The sequence below is a fragment of the Cyrtonyx montezumae genome, unplaced genomic scaffold (assembly GCF_038088225.1).
Source record: "Cyrtonyx montezumae isolate F1298 unplaced genomic scaffold, pur_monq_1.0 scaffold_10, whole genome shotgun sequence".
NCBI lineage: Eukaryota > Metazoa > Chordata > Aves > Galliformes > Odontophoridae > Cyrtonyx > Cyrtonyx montezumae.
This window is the reverse complement of record NW_027071826.1, coordinates 56,418,717-56,436,453: the sequence shown is the minus strand read 5'-3', so window position 1 is coordinate 56,436,453 and position 17,737 is coordinate 56,418,717. Positions and strand designations below refer to the sequence as shown.

General features: G+C 36.4%; 1 protein-coding gene across 1 annotated transcript in view; it reads right to left on the bottom strand.

The window, feature by feature from the left end:
- The window catches only part of ELP4 (elongator acetyltransferase complex subunit 4), a 125,635-nt gene that overhangs the window by 91,602 nt on the left and 16,296 nt on the right, over positions 1-17,737 (bottom strand). The window contains exons 4-5 of the mRNA XM_065755434.1: positions 10,667-10,795; positions 5,897-6,036 (exon numbers count right to left, since the gene is read on the bottom strand). Coding sequence (XP_065611506.1) covers positions 5,897-6,036; positions 10,667-10,795 — 269 coding nt within the window. The remainder of the gene's footprint in view (positions 1-5,896; positions 6,037-10,666; positions 10,796-17,737) is intronic.

Genomic DNA, 17,737 nt, shown 5'->3' with positions numbered 1-17,737 from the left:
ATTTAGGCAGCTAAAATGAGAGGAAAGTTTACTACACGTTCTCCTCAAAGTCTTAGAACCTCCAGTTCTTGCACCTCCAATGCATTGCTTTCTGATATTTGTTCTAGCCACGCTCTCCAGTCCAAAGGCGAAGGACAGACAGTCCTAATCTTCACTTAAAAAAAAAAAAAAAAAAAAGGCAGCTGTTAACTTTCTAAAGAGGCATGCTAGTTCTTAAATCCTGTAGAGCATACTGGCTTTTGTGCCTGGACTTGATGTAGGCTTCTCACTGAAGCGTGAGTTTAACCCTTCTAACTTTTCTAGCTTCAACACTTTGTTACAATCTCACCAATTACCATGAAGACTTGTGGACTCCAATCTTCATGGGAAATATGGTCTTAGTCGCAGCAATCATTTTATATGTTTGGTCTGATAACATTATTGGAAGCATTCCTATTACATTAGTGAAAGTAGATAATATTATCTGAATAGTATTAAGTATATTTTACTAAGGAACACCTAAGCGAATGCAAGAAATTTTGCTTTCATAGTTTTGCACTGGGAAGAATTTAATGAGTTGCTTTACCATAGGCTACCATACTTCTTTCAGAGAATAGCATCAACCCAAGAAAGTTCATCAGTGTCTAGAATGAGATCAAAATCATTATATGTTTATATAAATTCCAAGTTTTAAAATATTCCATATGAAAAACCATTCAGATGACACTTCTCATAGGTTTGAAATTAAACTCAAATTGCTTTTAGTTTTAGTACTTAAGCTAGTAATACCTATGAATCTCACAGCTGCAAACAATTGGCAGTACACATCTCCATGGGACTTTTAATGTGCAACGTCTGCCTTGCTATACAAAATAGAGCATCTCAAACATATGAGTATGTTGTTACTTTGGGAATGGATTACTTTCCTATCAAATGTTATACCTACTCTGTCTTTTAAGTTTACGGAGTAGCTGCCCGGGACAAAGGCTTAGCATCTACATCAGCCAAAATGTTTTCTCTCTCCAAGTGTTCACGTAAGAACAACACAGTCCATGCTTATTTAGTGCGGTGATTTCTTCCTACTTTTGCCAGAGCTGGAGCGAATCTGCAGAGCTTCAGAGTAACCAGAAGCATTTGTGTATCCTTTTTGCTATTCCTCTATCCTTTTGAGAATGACAGAAAAGTATTCTCACCAGCAATAGGATGGGGTTTCCAACTGTCTGGTAGTCAGGAGTGCACCTAACACTTACAACCCTTACTTGGCTTTGGATAGTATTGCAAAGCTTGCCATGCTATTCTTAGTGTGATTGCAGAATACGCTATGGTTTATAGTACTTGCCTGTACTGACTTTTAAAAATGGATAGAAGAACAAAATGCTCCAAGTATTACCAAAATCACAGAATTCTAAAATTAAGGAGAAACAAACACACAAAACAACCTACCAAGACTTAAAAGCTATCTTTGATTTATCTGCATGCAAGATATTATCAGCAATGAAAGATTTAAAGACAGTAATTTAATGCATATAGGGTTTATTTCTGAATGTGAAAATAGTGGCTCTTTGCTTCTGGCTAAAATATTAATGGTATTCTTGAATGTGAACTGTCCTAAGTAAATAAGGGCATGAAAAATATTGTGGAAATGCTATTTATAAAACAGCTTGCATTACCCTTCTGGCAATGTTTGCCATAATATATAAGGAAGGAAATAAGCTATTTTTTTTTATTCTGTAATTTCTATTCTTTTTTTAGCTTTGTTACTAAACACCATTTAATTCTGATAATGAGTTTAAACAGTTTTTTCTTTACTTTTTTTTTTGTTGTTTAGCAATTTAGTAATGGATAAAGCAGGAGCTGGCAAGAAGGTATCCTGGTTACAAAAGAGCATTTGACTTTGCTGTTGATAGTTTCTAAGCATTTAACAAAGGTTAGGCTATCAAGGGTATGACAAATAGCCTTATTATGTATATGGAGACCCCATTAGGCAAGACAGTTAAACCTGTTTTATCTAAATTTATCTGTAAATCTAGACTTTTTTTTCCAAAAGTAATTACATTCTTAAGGGACAACTTAAGAGTATTATTGAAAAACTACAGCTTAACTATTTTAGTTCTCCAAATAATCAGACTTCACTCTTGCTTCTTACAATTTAATGGGGACAGAAGTAAAGCAGAAGGTAGGAAGCACACCTCTTCAGAGATGTGCGAACTTATCAGAGATGGTACTTTTGCCTTCCTGTTAAGTATCAGCTTTAGCAATGCAACAGAAAGGACACCTGAATATCCTAGCAACAGCGACTGGAGCCAGCTGCTATCAGTTGCACAGCCCTGTTAACTGAGCACGACTAAGGCTAGAATGTAACCACATTGTCCTAAGAACTATTGAGCTGCTGAAGAGAAAGGTGATGCTTTCTTCTGGCATCGAAGATCCATCCCCAGTTACTACCTCCTTTATGAAAACGGACTTCTCAATCTGTTTCCAGTTAATGTTTATCACAGAGCAATGAATCACTCACCTGGAGTTATCCTCCAAAAGGAGACCCAGTAATTTAAGTTAGCTATTATGTTATTTGCTCTCCTTTTTGTAGTTCTAGTACATACAGTAGTTCTCACCTCCCTCTGTCACTGAGGAAACACAAGCACGTGCATAAAAGCACAAGGAAGAAAAAAGAATTACTTTGTACTCTAAGTGATGTACGAAACCTCCAAATACTGTTGACTTTATAAAGTAAAAAGTTAGTAACTTAGATCTGACTAACCAGTCGGCCGATCTCCTCTCTTTGAGAGTCCCTAAGGATGCCAAATTCAAGAGCAGATAGAAAGTCAACACCATAGTTGTGTTATTTCTAAGAAGGATGAGGAGGTTTTGGTGCACGTAAAGCCCTTACACCTCTCACCCTGGAAAAGCAGCTCTGTAATGACTGTGCCCTTGACAGCAGCTACAGTTACAGAGAACATATGCACTAAAGAACAGTCTAAAGTTTTAGAATTAGAAGCACCAAAGTGATTTAGTCCTTTTTACAAAGACATGGATGTCCACAAAGCATTACAGTAAAGGGTTGTGCTCATTAATACATGCAGCACTGTACTTTAAAGCGTAGTAGAATTTATGTCCATTATACTCATTATCAAGAGAATGTTAGGAAAATGGGGCACAACACCTTTCTTCTATTTTTTGCTTTAACAGTGTATTCTTTGTCTGCAGCAATACCATATACTTATGGGAAATTATGTACTAGGTAAAGCTATTAGTTTTCTCTTCCTCTTCTATTTCTGTATTAAAGATGAAAGCAATACATTCTCGGATTTAAAGAAAAAAACAAACATAGCATTGAGTATGGGCTGCACTCCTACACGATTGAAGAGAATTTCCTTACTTTGAACGCTATTTTTCAGCGATAATGCTATTTCCATCAATTTCCTTTGAATAAACAGAACATTCTAAATAATTTTTAGTGATCTGCCATAATGTCAAGGCATCCTTGCAGCCATTTCTTAAAATTCCTTTTTGATTATCAGTATTTCTTTGAGGTACTTTTCATCCAAATACATTACAGTACATTGCAGTATCATATAGATAATTAAGAATTATTTTACCAGGTACTATTTCGGCCATGACGAGAAGGCTGTGTAAGGTCAAAGCAACTTTTTTCTAAGGAATTACGTCCTCTGAGTGTAGACATGCTAACTAGCCATGTCTGCATTCCTAATTCACTGTAAGAGGCAGTAAAAGAAGTTTGCTCAAGCTCTCAGTAGGACAAATTGCCAGCTTCTTTTTGATAAGGGTTAACAATAGCACTTAAATCTTTCTTTCAAAGCATTGTCTAGTTAATCAAGAGAACAGAAATGTTTACCCTTCTATTACACTGGAGCTAGCTTTAGGAGCCAGAAGCATTGCATCCGGACAGGATGGAGAGCCATGTTTTCGCTCCTTCAGGAAAGAATCCTTTCTTCTGATGTCTATCTCAATATTTGTAAAAAAAAAAAAAAAAAAAAAAAAAAAAGTACAGTGCAAAGCAGTTGCAATTCTGAAAAAGCAGAAATTTTCTGAAAGCGGAGAAATAATTGGTAACATTCATACTTAGTTTTATATTTAATATGATTTGACTAATGTGCATTAAAGAGTCACAGAAGACAGGGAGGAAGGGGGCCTTAAGAGGTCAGGTAGTCTATCTTCTTGCCCTAAGGCAAGATGAACTATGTCTAAACTATCTCTGACAGATATTTACCTAACTTGTCCCTAGAAATTTTCAGTGATGGAGATTCTACAGTATTCCCAGCCTGTGTCTGCAAGGTAACTTCTAGTGCTAATCATTAGAAAAATATTACCTTACGTGTAGTCTATATTACAACTGCTATAATTTACTGCAGCTCATTACTGCCTGTCCTACTAACTGTCAGTGACAGAGTTACTGTCCTTGCCACGTCAGTTTTTAACTTGCTTTAAGACTCTTAGATTTGCTTACTGAACTTCTGTTCTTCCATTGCAGGCCACATATCCCCATTCTAGACCTAAACTCAGCTTTGTGTTTTCCAGAGTTTTCTTGAATGTTATCAAAAGCTGTACAGCCTCGTCATGGCAGAGCAAAACAGGAGTACTTAGTGCAGCTTTTTCAATTCAATTTCAAGGAATCCAAAGCCAGTAGAGTTTGTAGCCAGGGAAGACAACCATCAGAGTTAGAATACCAATGATCCTATGTGAATGATGAAAGACACACAGAGAAGTCTGTAGGAAATGTGAAGATATATGATCTCTTGAGGTCCCTTCCAACCCCGATGATTCTATGATATATCACTACTTCTGATGTGTCCTTTATTCTTTGCTGTTCCTTGCCACGCTACGTTGTGTTCTAATAATAATGCAGTATGACCAGTATCAGTAATAAAAAATCAACGTAGTAAATGACTAAATAAACTTGTCATTGGTAAAGATTATGAACTTTTATTAGAATGGCATACAATTAAAGTATCATACTTCCCTGATACTAAGGTCTACTATAATGAAAGCCTCATGCGATGAAGCTTGCTGTACCAGTGCTTCTGGGAGTTGGCCCTACATCACTGGGATCCACAGAAGCTAGTTATAAATTAGTGACTGAGCTGAACAAAGAAACTGCTAGTTCACATCTTACATTGGACAAGACTTGAAATATCTTTAAGAAAAATACAATGGATGTGTTTGCCACAGGCTAACGTGAGTCTTTGCTGCTGTCACTTATTTTCTTTTGGTCTTCTTTAATTCATTAGTGGAAGACAAAGTATAGTAAGTTATTTGTTCAGATAAGAGTTCGTGATTTTCTCTGGAATTAAGGGTGTTGTGTAAGACACATAATTAGGGAGAGTAATTTCACCTGCTTTTTCTTTTTGTATTCTCCTTAGGTGCAGCTGTAGGATGTAAAAAGTAAGAGTCACATATAAACTCATGTGATATAGCATCCTAAGCTATGTAGGTCAAGGATGGCCTGTTGTCCTAGCCCTAGAAACTGTGAATGGTTATCTTCATATTCCTGATAGCCACCTGACGCACACTCATGAGAGCCGATGGGGCATGGTGCTCAGGGAGTAGTTCATAGACAGACAGTAATAGTTTTCCTCAGTCCCCACAGACAACTGTCAGTAGGGCTGAACTGAGTATTCAGCTGTGTTGTAGGCTGTCCTAGTAATGTCTGCCTTAATTGCCTATGCCAACTTGCTTCCTCCCACTGAGGAGTCACTATACTGAGCTGCCTCTGTGTAACAGTAGTTTTGCTGACATTTGTGGCATGTAGTGCTGACATGGGAACTGCAGCTGAAATACCTGTGAGCAATATAGGGCTACAAGGTTTTTCACAGCCAGTATAGATGAAAAAATATCCCTTACAACCAACGTGCACTCAGAATGTGAATGCACAACAGAAGCGCATGGAATTACAACTTACCACATTTTTAGTTTAGGCTCTAAAGGCATCTCATCAGGAAGGAAAAAACTGTGCCACTTTATGGATTGAAGCAGTTCTGGAGACATTTTTTTAGAAACATCATAATAATGTCCAAACTTTATAGATGTTGTTGGGCTGGTCTGTGGAAACAGCAACAGTGATTACATCTATTAGATGATTATTTGTTGTAAGAGAAGTCACAAAAATATGTTAGAAATATGTTAGAAAAGTCACTTGAATATGTTACCTACTTCTGCATTTAATGATAGCTGTTTTTCAGAAAGGCAAATAAGTACCAGAAGACAATTCTAATTTTATCGCTGAGAATGGAAATGCAGAGATCTAGGACTATTGGTAAGCAATTTTGAAGTATGTCTGCCGCAGTACTGCTGCTGAGCAAGAGTTTTATCACTTCTGAAATCACAGGGCTATCTCCAATTAATAGAAAAATATAACTGAAAAGCTTAAAATGAATAAATAAAAAAACCTCTGTTTCATAGATGGAATTAAATGCTGTTTTGAATGTATTAAAAACAATGGAATATTGAGGAGTGACCAGAACTGCTCCAACAGTTTTGAACATTTTTCACTAGACTATGTAACAACTTTGAACAATCTATGGAAATGATTTTTTTACACAGGCAATGTACACGTTTTATCAGCTATCTGAAAATTGAGCAGGCCTGTTTGTATGTAAGGAAAGTTCTTTAGAACCACTTCTGCTTCAATTTCAACATGTGCTTTTCTTGCTATAAATGGAAGTGACAAAAGGCTTATTGGATTATTACAATGGGGTGGCAGTATTTTTTTTTTGTACATTAGGCAGCAAATAACTTAGTTTCAGCTCCAGACATCACATGAAGCATTTGATTTTCATGAAAGTTGGTCTTGTTAATAAAATAAGCCCTATAACTGCAAAGAGTTATAAACATGCCAGGTATAGCCACATATTTATAACTAGCTTTCCGAAAGCAAGCACATGCTTATTTCCACAGTTTTATTTTATAACTTGTTTTGTCACATACAGAAGGGCTGTTTTGAAAGTAATGCCTCTTATTTTATTCCGTTGACTTGTGATGTCAGAGACAGGTGGTGGTATGGCAGTAGAGGGGTGCACTGACAGAACAAATTCTGCCATGGAGGTGTGGATGAGGCGAAAGTGTGTCACTGTATTCCCATGTGTGGAAAAAATGGTATCCAATGACATTCACTGATGCTTGCTGAACAATTACGGAGACCAAAGAGCGGATGTGAGCACAATGAGATGGCGGGTGGTGTGTTTCATAAGTAGTGACAGTGGGTCAACTCCACTGGTGTAGTGCAGACTCTTGTTCATTACTGGTGAACATAGCTAATGGTGGTGGCCACGTTAGAAAGGAATGTGTTGTACCTGAGAACTTGATCTATCACAGTGTTACTGTGTGCTTTTTATTGATGGTAGTTTTCATGAAAATTAATTGGAGGCATTACTTTTGGATGACCTATGCATATTAAACTATTACAATTAATTAGTATAATTTGGTTTAGAGTAAATATTTTGTTCTTTAATTACTGGATTTTAGGCCTGGACAGTTATTAGTTATAATCTCTGAAAAGTAGATTGCAGTATCTTTCCTACAGAAACAGCAGAATAATCAAAGCAAACTAAACCCCAAACTTTCATTATTTTGACACAGATGATTAGTTCAGTTTTAAAAATAAACAGAATTGTTGATACATATTTATAAAAGCTATATTGCTCTTAGTAAGGAAAGCAGACTTTCTAAGCCAGTGTTCATTTATCAGCAACTGAATTTTAAAGAAGGAAATATAACACAACATAAAGATCCATCAAGCTGAACCCTCAAAAATTTTTATGAAAAAGTACCTTTATTTAAAATGAAGATCCTGAAAACAATTTAAGTAGGGGCTGTTCTTTGGCCTATAATCTATTCTTTATCCGGATTACAGATCAGAGTGTTTTTACTGCAATCTCTGCCAGAGCTCATCTTTTTATTGTGTACTTCCAAGCCCCCTTAATGTTTTAGAAAGGCCTTGACTAACTGAACTTTGATCTGATGTCTTCATTGAGGAAAGCTCCAGGTTGCCCATTTCAGATGCAAATCCTTGCTGAGGCCCAATAGAGTTTAGTAAAGACAGCAAAAAAGAAGAAACAAGAAGTTTCCAGGATCCTCTTTGAGAATCCTGAGGCACATTGGTGTCCTTAATCCACCCTGCTGCATGGATTAAGGTAGGTGATAACCTCTCTTGATTCAAAAGAATAAGCACAGTGCCTACAAACTGGGTGGAGACTAGGATTTGGCTATAATAAAACACCATGCAATAAAAGCTTGGGCTATGCCAGAAGCCTATGAATAGGCCTCAATGTACTGCATTCCCAGGCTTAGTGGGGAAGCTTGCAAAAAGCCTACCTGAATCAAGTAAGCATGAATAATCTGCCTTAGCAGAATGACCATGGAGACCGTGAAGCAGAAACTTTCCATTCCTCTTAAGTTTGATGTGATAAATTTATTAGTGGATTGTAGGCTCAGGCCAGTTCTTTCCCGGACTCCTGTTTTGCACAAGGAGAAATACACTAAATTGTCAGTGAGCAGAGTGTGCTTTTATGCTACCGTCTGCTGTTAATGTTTCTAATTGCAATACTAATGTGCTAGAAATCTCAGATTTAGGATGAATCAAGGCAGAAAATTGATTTCATGCTGTGACAGTTTATATATTGCCCCAAGAACATAAGCAGTTCATTCAGGAAAAAAAAAAAAAAGGAAGAAAAAACACAGTCTTGTGTTGTGAAACAGGCTATCCATGTACTCAGAAGTTTAAATTAACCTCTAGAACAGAAGAAAGCTAGCAAAGGGGCAAAGATACATTAAGCAAATCAAGACCTCTGACAGATTTCTGATAAACCATCTATCTGTTTCAGATGTCCAAGGTGAATGCACGTACGTAAACAACAGTTGAGACAGTTATGAGGAGGTGTAACATAAATATTGTGCATAAATATCATAAAGGCCAGTCACCTAGCTAGTCCATAAGAGGTCCAGTAAAAGTGAAGTTAGTTAATATCTAAACTACTAACACTAATCTCTTAATTACTTGAAAGTAAAAACTAAATAAGGCATCGGGATTACCATCAAGTTAACTTTTAGTCAGCATTCTTAATACGTGAAAAGTGATATCCTGGACAGAAACATTTTCTGCTAAACGTGGTCAGAGTTCCAATTAAAAGTACAGCTTTTTTCTCTTTTCTCCTTTAAAGGTTTTGGTAGTAGTTTTCAGAAATGTATTCATCTTAGTTCAATCCCTTTGGAAAACAAACCTTCAAATATTATTCTTTTTTTTTTTCCTGACAAAAGAATGAGTAAAGAATGAACTGTGACTGAAGCTGTTGATTAAATGATATTTCTGAGTACAGTAAACCATCCAGGGTGCTGTAAGGCAGCATCAGAAATTATCCTCCATAGAATATGCTCATCAGACTGCTAGAATATACTGAATTATTCTTAACATACAATGCTTAAGCACTGGACTTCTTCACTTTTTAAAAATGGAATTTATGCACTGAAGTATCGTATATCAGCTATTCATAATGATCAGAATCCAATTTAAAAAACCTTCAACAATAACAATGGAAACAACCTGCCAAAGATTGATCTTTTTATTCTATTTTGCATAAGCAAATTTTAATAATTGAGGACAAACGCATTAGGTATCACATCAGAAAATATTCAAATACTGGATTGAGTAACAAAGGGTGAGTGCACACCTAACCAAGTTATTTGTTTTTCTGTTTTTGTTAGAACATCAGAACACTGTTTGTTAACCACTTGCAATTCTTTCCATATCGATGTACTGGGTGTTCTGTTAGATTTTAAATCAGACAGTTTATTTTGGGGATGGTTCAAAGTGGCACAGCAAGCTCCACAATAATAAAATTGATGAGATTATATGATTACCCTGGAGGCTGTTTGATTTGGCATGTCACCATATATAAGTCTTTTCTGACACAACTATATAGCCATGTCTGTGCAATTTCACAGAAAACCAAACATGCCAAGCCTTATAAGATCATTTTGTCACATTCCAATTATGTTTTTTAAGAATATGACTGAACTTACTAGGCAGTTATGACTAAACCTAAACTAGAATCTATAAAATGCATAGACTAAAATGTATAGGCAAAACAAGTTTTCTGTTCTGCATAGTCAAAATGCTGTAATTTTATTAAAGGTTCATTGCACCATTAAATTAAGAAAGTCACCAGCCACAGGAAATACATTATTCACAAAACTCAAACAGCTGTAAAGTCTGAATGACTGACCACTGGGCTTGTTTCTTGTATTCTCCCTGCACGGCGATTAGTTTCTAGTGACAGTGAAGCTGATATAATTTCAAGTGCTTACTTTAGTTGTTATGCACATGGCTAAGCAAGTCAACAGCTTGCTTCAACACAATACTGTCATTAAAGAGATCTAGTAAGCACTGTCGATCAAACCTTCCTCAGTCATTTGTGAACTGCTACGTCCAGGGGAAGTTTGTAAGTGACCGAATTATTCCAACTTTAACAGTACTCACTGAAAAATCTCACAGCACTTCATTCTCTCTTTTACATTTTTACTGTCTGTATTACAGTTTTACGTTCCTTGTAAGCTCTCCTTTTCTCCCTGTGTCTCAAGATGTATACTGTTGTATGACGATTTAGCACTGGCAGGTAATCCCGCAGCACTTGCTGTAAAGCACTTGTTTTGTGGGTAAAGAGTTATGAAGACTTACCTCCACTTTTGGTACATTTTGGTAGCGCCAGGCTATTTGCATAGAATCCTGACAGTCTTCAGACTTGGCAGCTGTCGCTTCTACCTGCTCAGTTTTGAAGTTATCATCAAGCAAAGGGGCTGGAAGTTCCTGCAGATGGAAAATGAAAGAGTGTCAGCTATCTGCCACTGAACGCAGCAGCTCAGATTTTTATCTGAAGAATGTACGTTGGCTGTAATGTGGCTCTCTTCGTGTAGTGGGCAGTTTCAAGTCCATAATTTCTAGCTTGAAAAAACCACTGCATGTAGGTGGACACAGACCTGGATTACAACTTGCTACAAACTTTTCAATAGTGCAAATTGTTTTGTGCTGCTGAAAAAGTGGGTGGATGAGAAGCACAGCATTTAGGCAGCTGCATGCTTCTACACCTATAAGATGCATGCAATACAGCAATTTTCTGACCCATCTTCAACACTCATTTGTTTAAGATAGAGGGCAAAGTAACTCTTTATCTGCTTTCAACAGATCAAAATTGTTTAATCTTAGTTTTTATTAAGTTTTGAGAGAGCACTGATAGAAGAATCTTGATAGAAATATGGGTTATTCATGAAACACAGAACACAGGTAGAGTTGATATTAACCATAAAAATCTAAACAACTTTCAGAGCTTTGTATGGGCAGACATGAAAACAACACAGAGAAACAAGATTAAGAAAAATGAACTGAATCCATCTCAGGTTTTGTGTTATGCTAATTCAGAGTTAAATAACACAGGAGAGATGTAGTCCAATAAGTAATCTTACCAACAACATGCATTATTTTGTTTCTTCAATGTAAATTATCATAATACCTACAATTAGTGACAAAATTGAGAACAAAGGCTTCTAATTTTGGAACAGTTGTTCCCCTGTTTCGCTCAGTGGTTGGCCAGTACACCCTCTGAGATTAAAGGTAATGAAACCTAAGGAAACTTCTATGTAATTGCTTGAGTAAAGTTATAGGAAGAAACTGTATCTACATATTTCAGCAGTGAATACCTTTAATTTATTTGCCTTGCTTTAGCAAATGACTTGCCAAAGCCTTGGGGAAGCTCAGATTTCCCTGTTCAAAAGTAAATTTCCTTATTTTTAATTAAGGAAACAATGCAATAATTTATCTGCCTTCCCAACTGAAAGAATTTTTCTGAAGAACGAATAACTGCTGAATGTTAAAAAAACAAAAAAACAAAAGCCAACTAATAATAATCTAATAAAACCTAATAATCTGAATTTCCAAGGATACTGATTAACCCTTGCTATCAGCAGAACTGTGTTTATGATAAAGAACTAAATGTTAAGTATCAATGTTAAATATCCAACTAAAACTGAAGTGTAAAATTCAAGATTAATTTACATCTATTCCCTGATCTGTATGTTCATGTTATCTTTTACTTGGACAGTTTTGTGCTACTTTTACATCTGTGTGTGTATATATATATATATATATATATATATATACATACACACATATATATATATACACACATCACATAAACATATAGATGTATTTTCTCCAAACTCATATATAATATGGTATCTGTAATGTAACCTAAAAAATTAGGAAGATGGTATTTTGATAATTCTATAATTCTGGTATCACTGATAGTGAGGTAGATTATGTAAACATCTTCATTTTAAACATGAGATCTCCAAAGCCCTGTGCAAAATTTACAGGTATCTTTTCCTTCCATTCACCAATATCAGACATCTTCCAGTACACTGCAACTTCTCACAGCAGTAAGAAGTAACCTCTGTTTCTATGCAAAGAATGTCAGCCACAGTTTGGAAGAGATCATCAAATCCTGTCGAAGCACTTCATCCCATTCCCTGGACTTCCCATTGTTTCAGTTCCCACTGCTGATGTAATCAGTCCCCACCTCACCCTGCTGTACTATGACTGGGCAGCTATTCTGTCATCTCCTGAGAGCCAGGAAATGCTGTTTTACCATTACTGCAACTTAAGAAGAGAAATATTTCCAATCTTTTCTTAAGGGTATTGAGTAATTTCCTCCTCCAGAATCATAGCACATATCTATCAAATGCTTTGTTGTTACATAATATTTGACAAAAAAAACTAAATAGGATGCATAAGTGACTGCTAATGTGGTTTCTTCTTGGGATGCATGGATTTGTGTTTCATGGTATGTAATGGAAAAAAAAAACATTTCAAGTAGATTCTTGCAGAACTGCTTTAGGAGAGGAAGAGAGCTTAAAATCAGTTAGTAGGCTTGGGACTGAGGAGAATTAGCAACGAACACACATAGATAAACTTAATCTATGGACAACGTTGAAAACACTGACATTGGAACGATCCAAATGCTGCTGCTTCTTATCATTTTTATTGTAGCTGGAAATGGAGTAAAAGGCCTCCTCTTGTTCAGGCACAGTTCAAATCAAATGCTATTCTTTGTTTCAAGGAAATAACGCTTCATAAAACTGACCATGTATAAGTGACAGTGTATGTAAAGAAGAGAAATACAGGTATGTTCTCAAAGACAAAGGCTGGCTGGCTCAGTGCATGCTGCTCAGCTCTTCAGTGTTATGAAAGGTTTCCTTATGGTCCCAGAATCACAGAGGATTCATTATTTCTCAGGTTGTTTTTTTTTTTTTTTAAGAAGGAAAAATATAAAACGTTATGGAACGGGTGGAGCAGACCAGCAGCCAACCCAGCCCCCAAATACAGGGGTCTTTTGTCTCAGTTGTATGGAAACAGAAGTGAGGGCAGAACAGCTGGACATGCACAGAGAGCAGTGGAAGCACAGCTGCAATAAGTGACATTTGGAGATGACTGAGACTGGGCTTTTCCTCAAAATATCTGGGCATGGAAGATTGTAAAGCAGGGCATTAGCACATCTCTTTGTCCCAGACCAATTAAAAATTACAAACATTAGTTTCCGGCAGTCTTAATAAATCATCATTTTTTCAAGAACTAGAATTCTCTATCATAAATAGAAAGCACTTAATTCTGCTGAGGTTATCAGAAGGATTACTCCATTTTGGTAATTTCTGAATCCAAAAACGATTGAGTGATGTGCCTATATAGGATTAAATCAATCTATATTCTTAAAGTGGAAATCAGAATTTTGGAATAAAAGACTAAAACACTTAGAAGTTACTTATAAAAGCTGGAACTAAAAGTGCTCATGATAAAAACAAAAGACAAAGAAAATGAGAGTTAATTTGTCAGCCTGTATTATCTCTGTTGAACCTATTTCTGCTTAAAAATATCTCAGCTCCCTCATCATGTAGCTTTGAAAAGCTTTGCGACTGACAATTTTGTGGCATCAGTGTGTCAACTTCTGAGAGCTGTTACATTCTCCCAGGCTATAAAAGACAAGTCTTTCGTAAGGTACATATAAAAACAAAAAAAGAAAAAATCCCAACGAAGCATGTAGCAGTGCATTAGTTAAAATATATTTAAAAGTATACAACATTTCTTGGGGTCAAATAAAATGCATTTGCTATGCAGCATGAAAATACAGAAGGGAGACAAGTGCTGAAGTTATTAAGCGTGGTGCAGTTGGGGCGTCCAACTGTGTCTGGAGTGAGGCACAGTAGAATGGGAAAGAAAAAAAAAGAGAGAAGGAAGTTTTTTTTCCTAAATTAATTCCTTCCTTTTAAGACAAGGCAACAAACTGTTTATCTAAAGTGCTCATGCAAAATGACAAGGCAACTGCAATATTTTTCCCCACAAAGCAAGCTGATGACAGTTTTATTGCAAACACAAAGTAATTTATTTTGTTAATAAATCTTTTATCTGCGTAATGAAATGATGTACAACCTGCATCTGCTAGCAATCCAGGTCCCTCTGTGTTCACTGCCACATTACTCTGCTTGCCTTGTGTAGGCAGATGCACTAAGAAAAATCAGATTCTAACAGTTTGACCTCTCTCACTCCTTATGTTCTCTAGGGGATAATAAAATCCAAGATACAATCCCACAGCAGTTAATGAAGCTTAACCTCACACCCTCTTAATTACCAATGCATTATACCAACTATAGGCATCATACTCCTCTCTAAGCTATTTTACATTGCTAAAGAAGTACTACTGTGCTATTATTTAGCAACGTAATCCAAGCTGTATGTGAAATCCCTCTTACATAAAATCCTTTGATCCTTATGGGTTTTGATAACTGTATAATTAATAGTGCTTAAGAATTTTAAACATTATCTATTTATGCAGCAACAAATATGTTGTTCACGTGGTTTTATGCAGCTGTCTTGCAATGTAATATTGTCACAAGTTTGGCTAAAGAAACATGGGAAATAAAAAATGTCGATTCACTGTCGATCTCTAATTGCAATGATGTTTAAATAGTTTAAAGTCAGATGAATTTGAGGCTTTTTCACTATGTTAATTTTTAGTATTTGAAGGACACCAGATGGTAAGTAAGGAAGGGTAAATATTTTCTTTTCAATAACGTATTATACAAATGTCAGTTTAAAGGGCCCTACTCCCAAAAGGAAGGAGGATTCTATTTTGATTGTAAACACTTGTGAAGACAAGGTCTATTGTTAAAGAACACAAATGACTGGATACAGATTCTTTTTTCTTTCAGAGGCTCTTGTACCACAGTTTATTTCCATTTCCAGGTAAGGCCGTTAGTTCCAAGCAAATTTTTCTTTGACATTCAAAAGTACCAGCCTGGAAAAATGAGAAGTGTGTGAAGAGAAAAAAGGAGGTAGAATTCCACTGTTTTATGGAATAAACAAAACAAAAACAAAACAGTTAATTGAAAGCAAAACAAAAGAGTTTGGTTTTAAGAGTTTGGTTTTGTTCTAAACCGAGTGAATGTATTCTCTGCTCCGTACACACAGAAATTAACCCTACAGCCATGCCATACTACTTTTTTTCTATTTCTTCCTCCCCCTTTGGCTCCATTTCACAACACTGAAAAACAGTGAATGGATGAAGATATTAGATAATGTTTTCTTATTTCATCATTTTCTGAATCAGATCATGATTTCTTTTTGAAATATAATTGCAACTCTAAAAAAAATGGACTCTAAGAAACACTTAAGTGTTTCTTCACGCTAAGAAAACTTATGTGAAGACACTTAATAAAATGAAAGTACCCTTATCCAAAACTCTGCAAACTCTACTGCAGTGTGTAATGTCCTGGCCTGAAAAGATTTCACACCAAACAACAACAGACGTAGTTCAGAAACAACCTTAGAGATTGTGAACTATTGCTTACAGCGCACAATTGACTCTATCGGTTCTACAGTTTTACCAAAAAGATTTGTAAAACGGTTATTTCTCAGCACTGAGGCCTGAATATTTGCTTATTTTAGAACTACTGTGTTTGCACTTAGGATACATTTAATTGACTAAGAAAGATCTCTGTTTAAAAAGTAAGCTTATCATTTCAGTAGTAAGGTCATGAAAGAAAATATTCTAATAAGCAGCCAAGGACTGGCAGACAGGAAACCTGAAATTTAAGCCTGATTCTGGAAAACATTTTTATTAGATTGGGCCAAACATTTGACAAAGATGAACTTGCACTTCTGAGAGCTCTCACTGTGGGCGCCCCTTAACAGGATTTTTTTCTTTTCAAACAGAAGTGATTTATTTTCCAGTGTACCCTTTCACACCCATATAACCTGTGTCAAGTTCATAGTAGTTTTGTAATGATGAAAACTGGAGTACAACTAATATAATTCAAATATTTGAGTTTGAGAAACCTGGATATATATATATGAGAATATTTGAGAAACCTGGATATAACAAGAACAGATTTTGCTAAGTTTTTCCTGCATTCATCTTTTCAGTGGGCGAAGAGGAAGTGTGAATTCTCTCTTCTTCAGGTCAAGTCAGTTAGACCAGGGTGCTGGAGATGGAATTTTTGCAGATTGTTTCAAACAGCACGCAGAAGTTGTATTTGAAGTATCTTCCACTTTTAACACTCTTGTATTTGAAGTATACTTCCACTTTTTCTTCTCTTGTTTTAGAAAACATTTGTTTCGGAGAGTTGTGTTTATTTTTTTTTAATGTAAAACTTCCTGAAAATTCTTTCTTTTTTTTTTTTTAATAAACTGTTATGCTCCTCTGCATGCACCTTCCAGCTTCCTCATCAAGTGATGTTGCATTTTTCTCTTTTCACTGTGGTTCCCTTATTGCACTTAAAAGTACAATGACACCAGACATATAAGGTAAAGGCCAAGTTGGTGATAAAGCTCAAGGTGAGATGTAGGACTTGACTGAAGGTAGAATGCTCAGGAATGCATTTCATTGTAAGAAGGTTATCCTGCTTAGCTCCTGGGCTATTCCAAAATAAGGTTTTTTTGGACTATTAGCCTTCAAGGAAGTGTTCTTTAGCCTCCATTCTTGAATGTGAGCCTTCAAAAAGACAATCTCAAGTGTACAGAAGTATCTTGTAATAAAATTGCATCCTGAAAACAGAAATTCATGCTTGTAAAGAATTTATGGCTGATATTGTAGAAACACAGTAAGTGTACAGAGTGTTTTTGAAATTTTCCAGGGGGACAAGAGCAGACCTGGAAAGCAGAACTGGATCTCAAGCTTCTGGGTTCCCACTGGAACAGCCATAGAGACAACGCTGGCCAGGGTCCCATAGGAAAAACATTTGGATTCATAGCATGCTTGTTTTTTCTTCCCATCACATACAATGACCAGTAAGTCTTCTGCTCAAGACCAATTCTGCGCAGGTATCAAGGCAATAGCCACTTAACAAACAGCACAGTTCATTATTAATGTGAGTTAGTGTAGCAGAAACACTGAGTCACAGCCTGAACCAGTGAGAGAGCACCTGGTGGGAAGGCAGGGCCAACCCAGTGGAGCTCAGCTGCATGCAATGTACCTGAGTGACCAGAAGGGATGGAGCCGGGATCCACCCCTTCCCAGCCCTCATTTAAGGGTTGGCAATGGAAGCGTGGGCATCTCTTGCTGGAGATCCCTGTGTTTCTGAGGTCCTCTAAAGGTCAGCAGCTCTTTTCCTTCATGTCTCTGTCTACAGCTGCTGTGTTTAGGCTTGTTCTCATGTGCTGTAGCCAATAACTTTGTCACCCTTGTTATCCTGGTACTCTCCATCC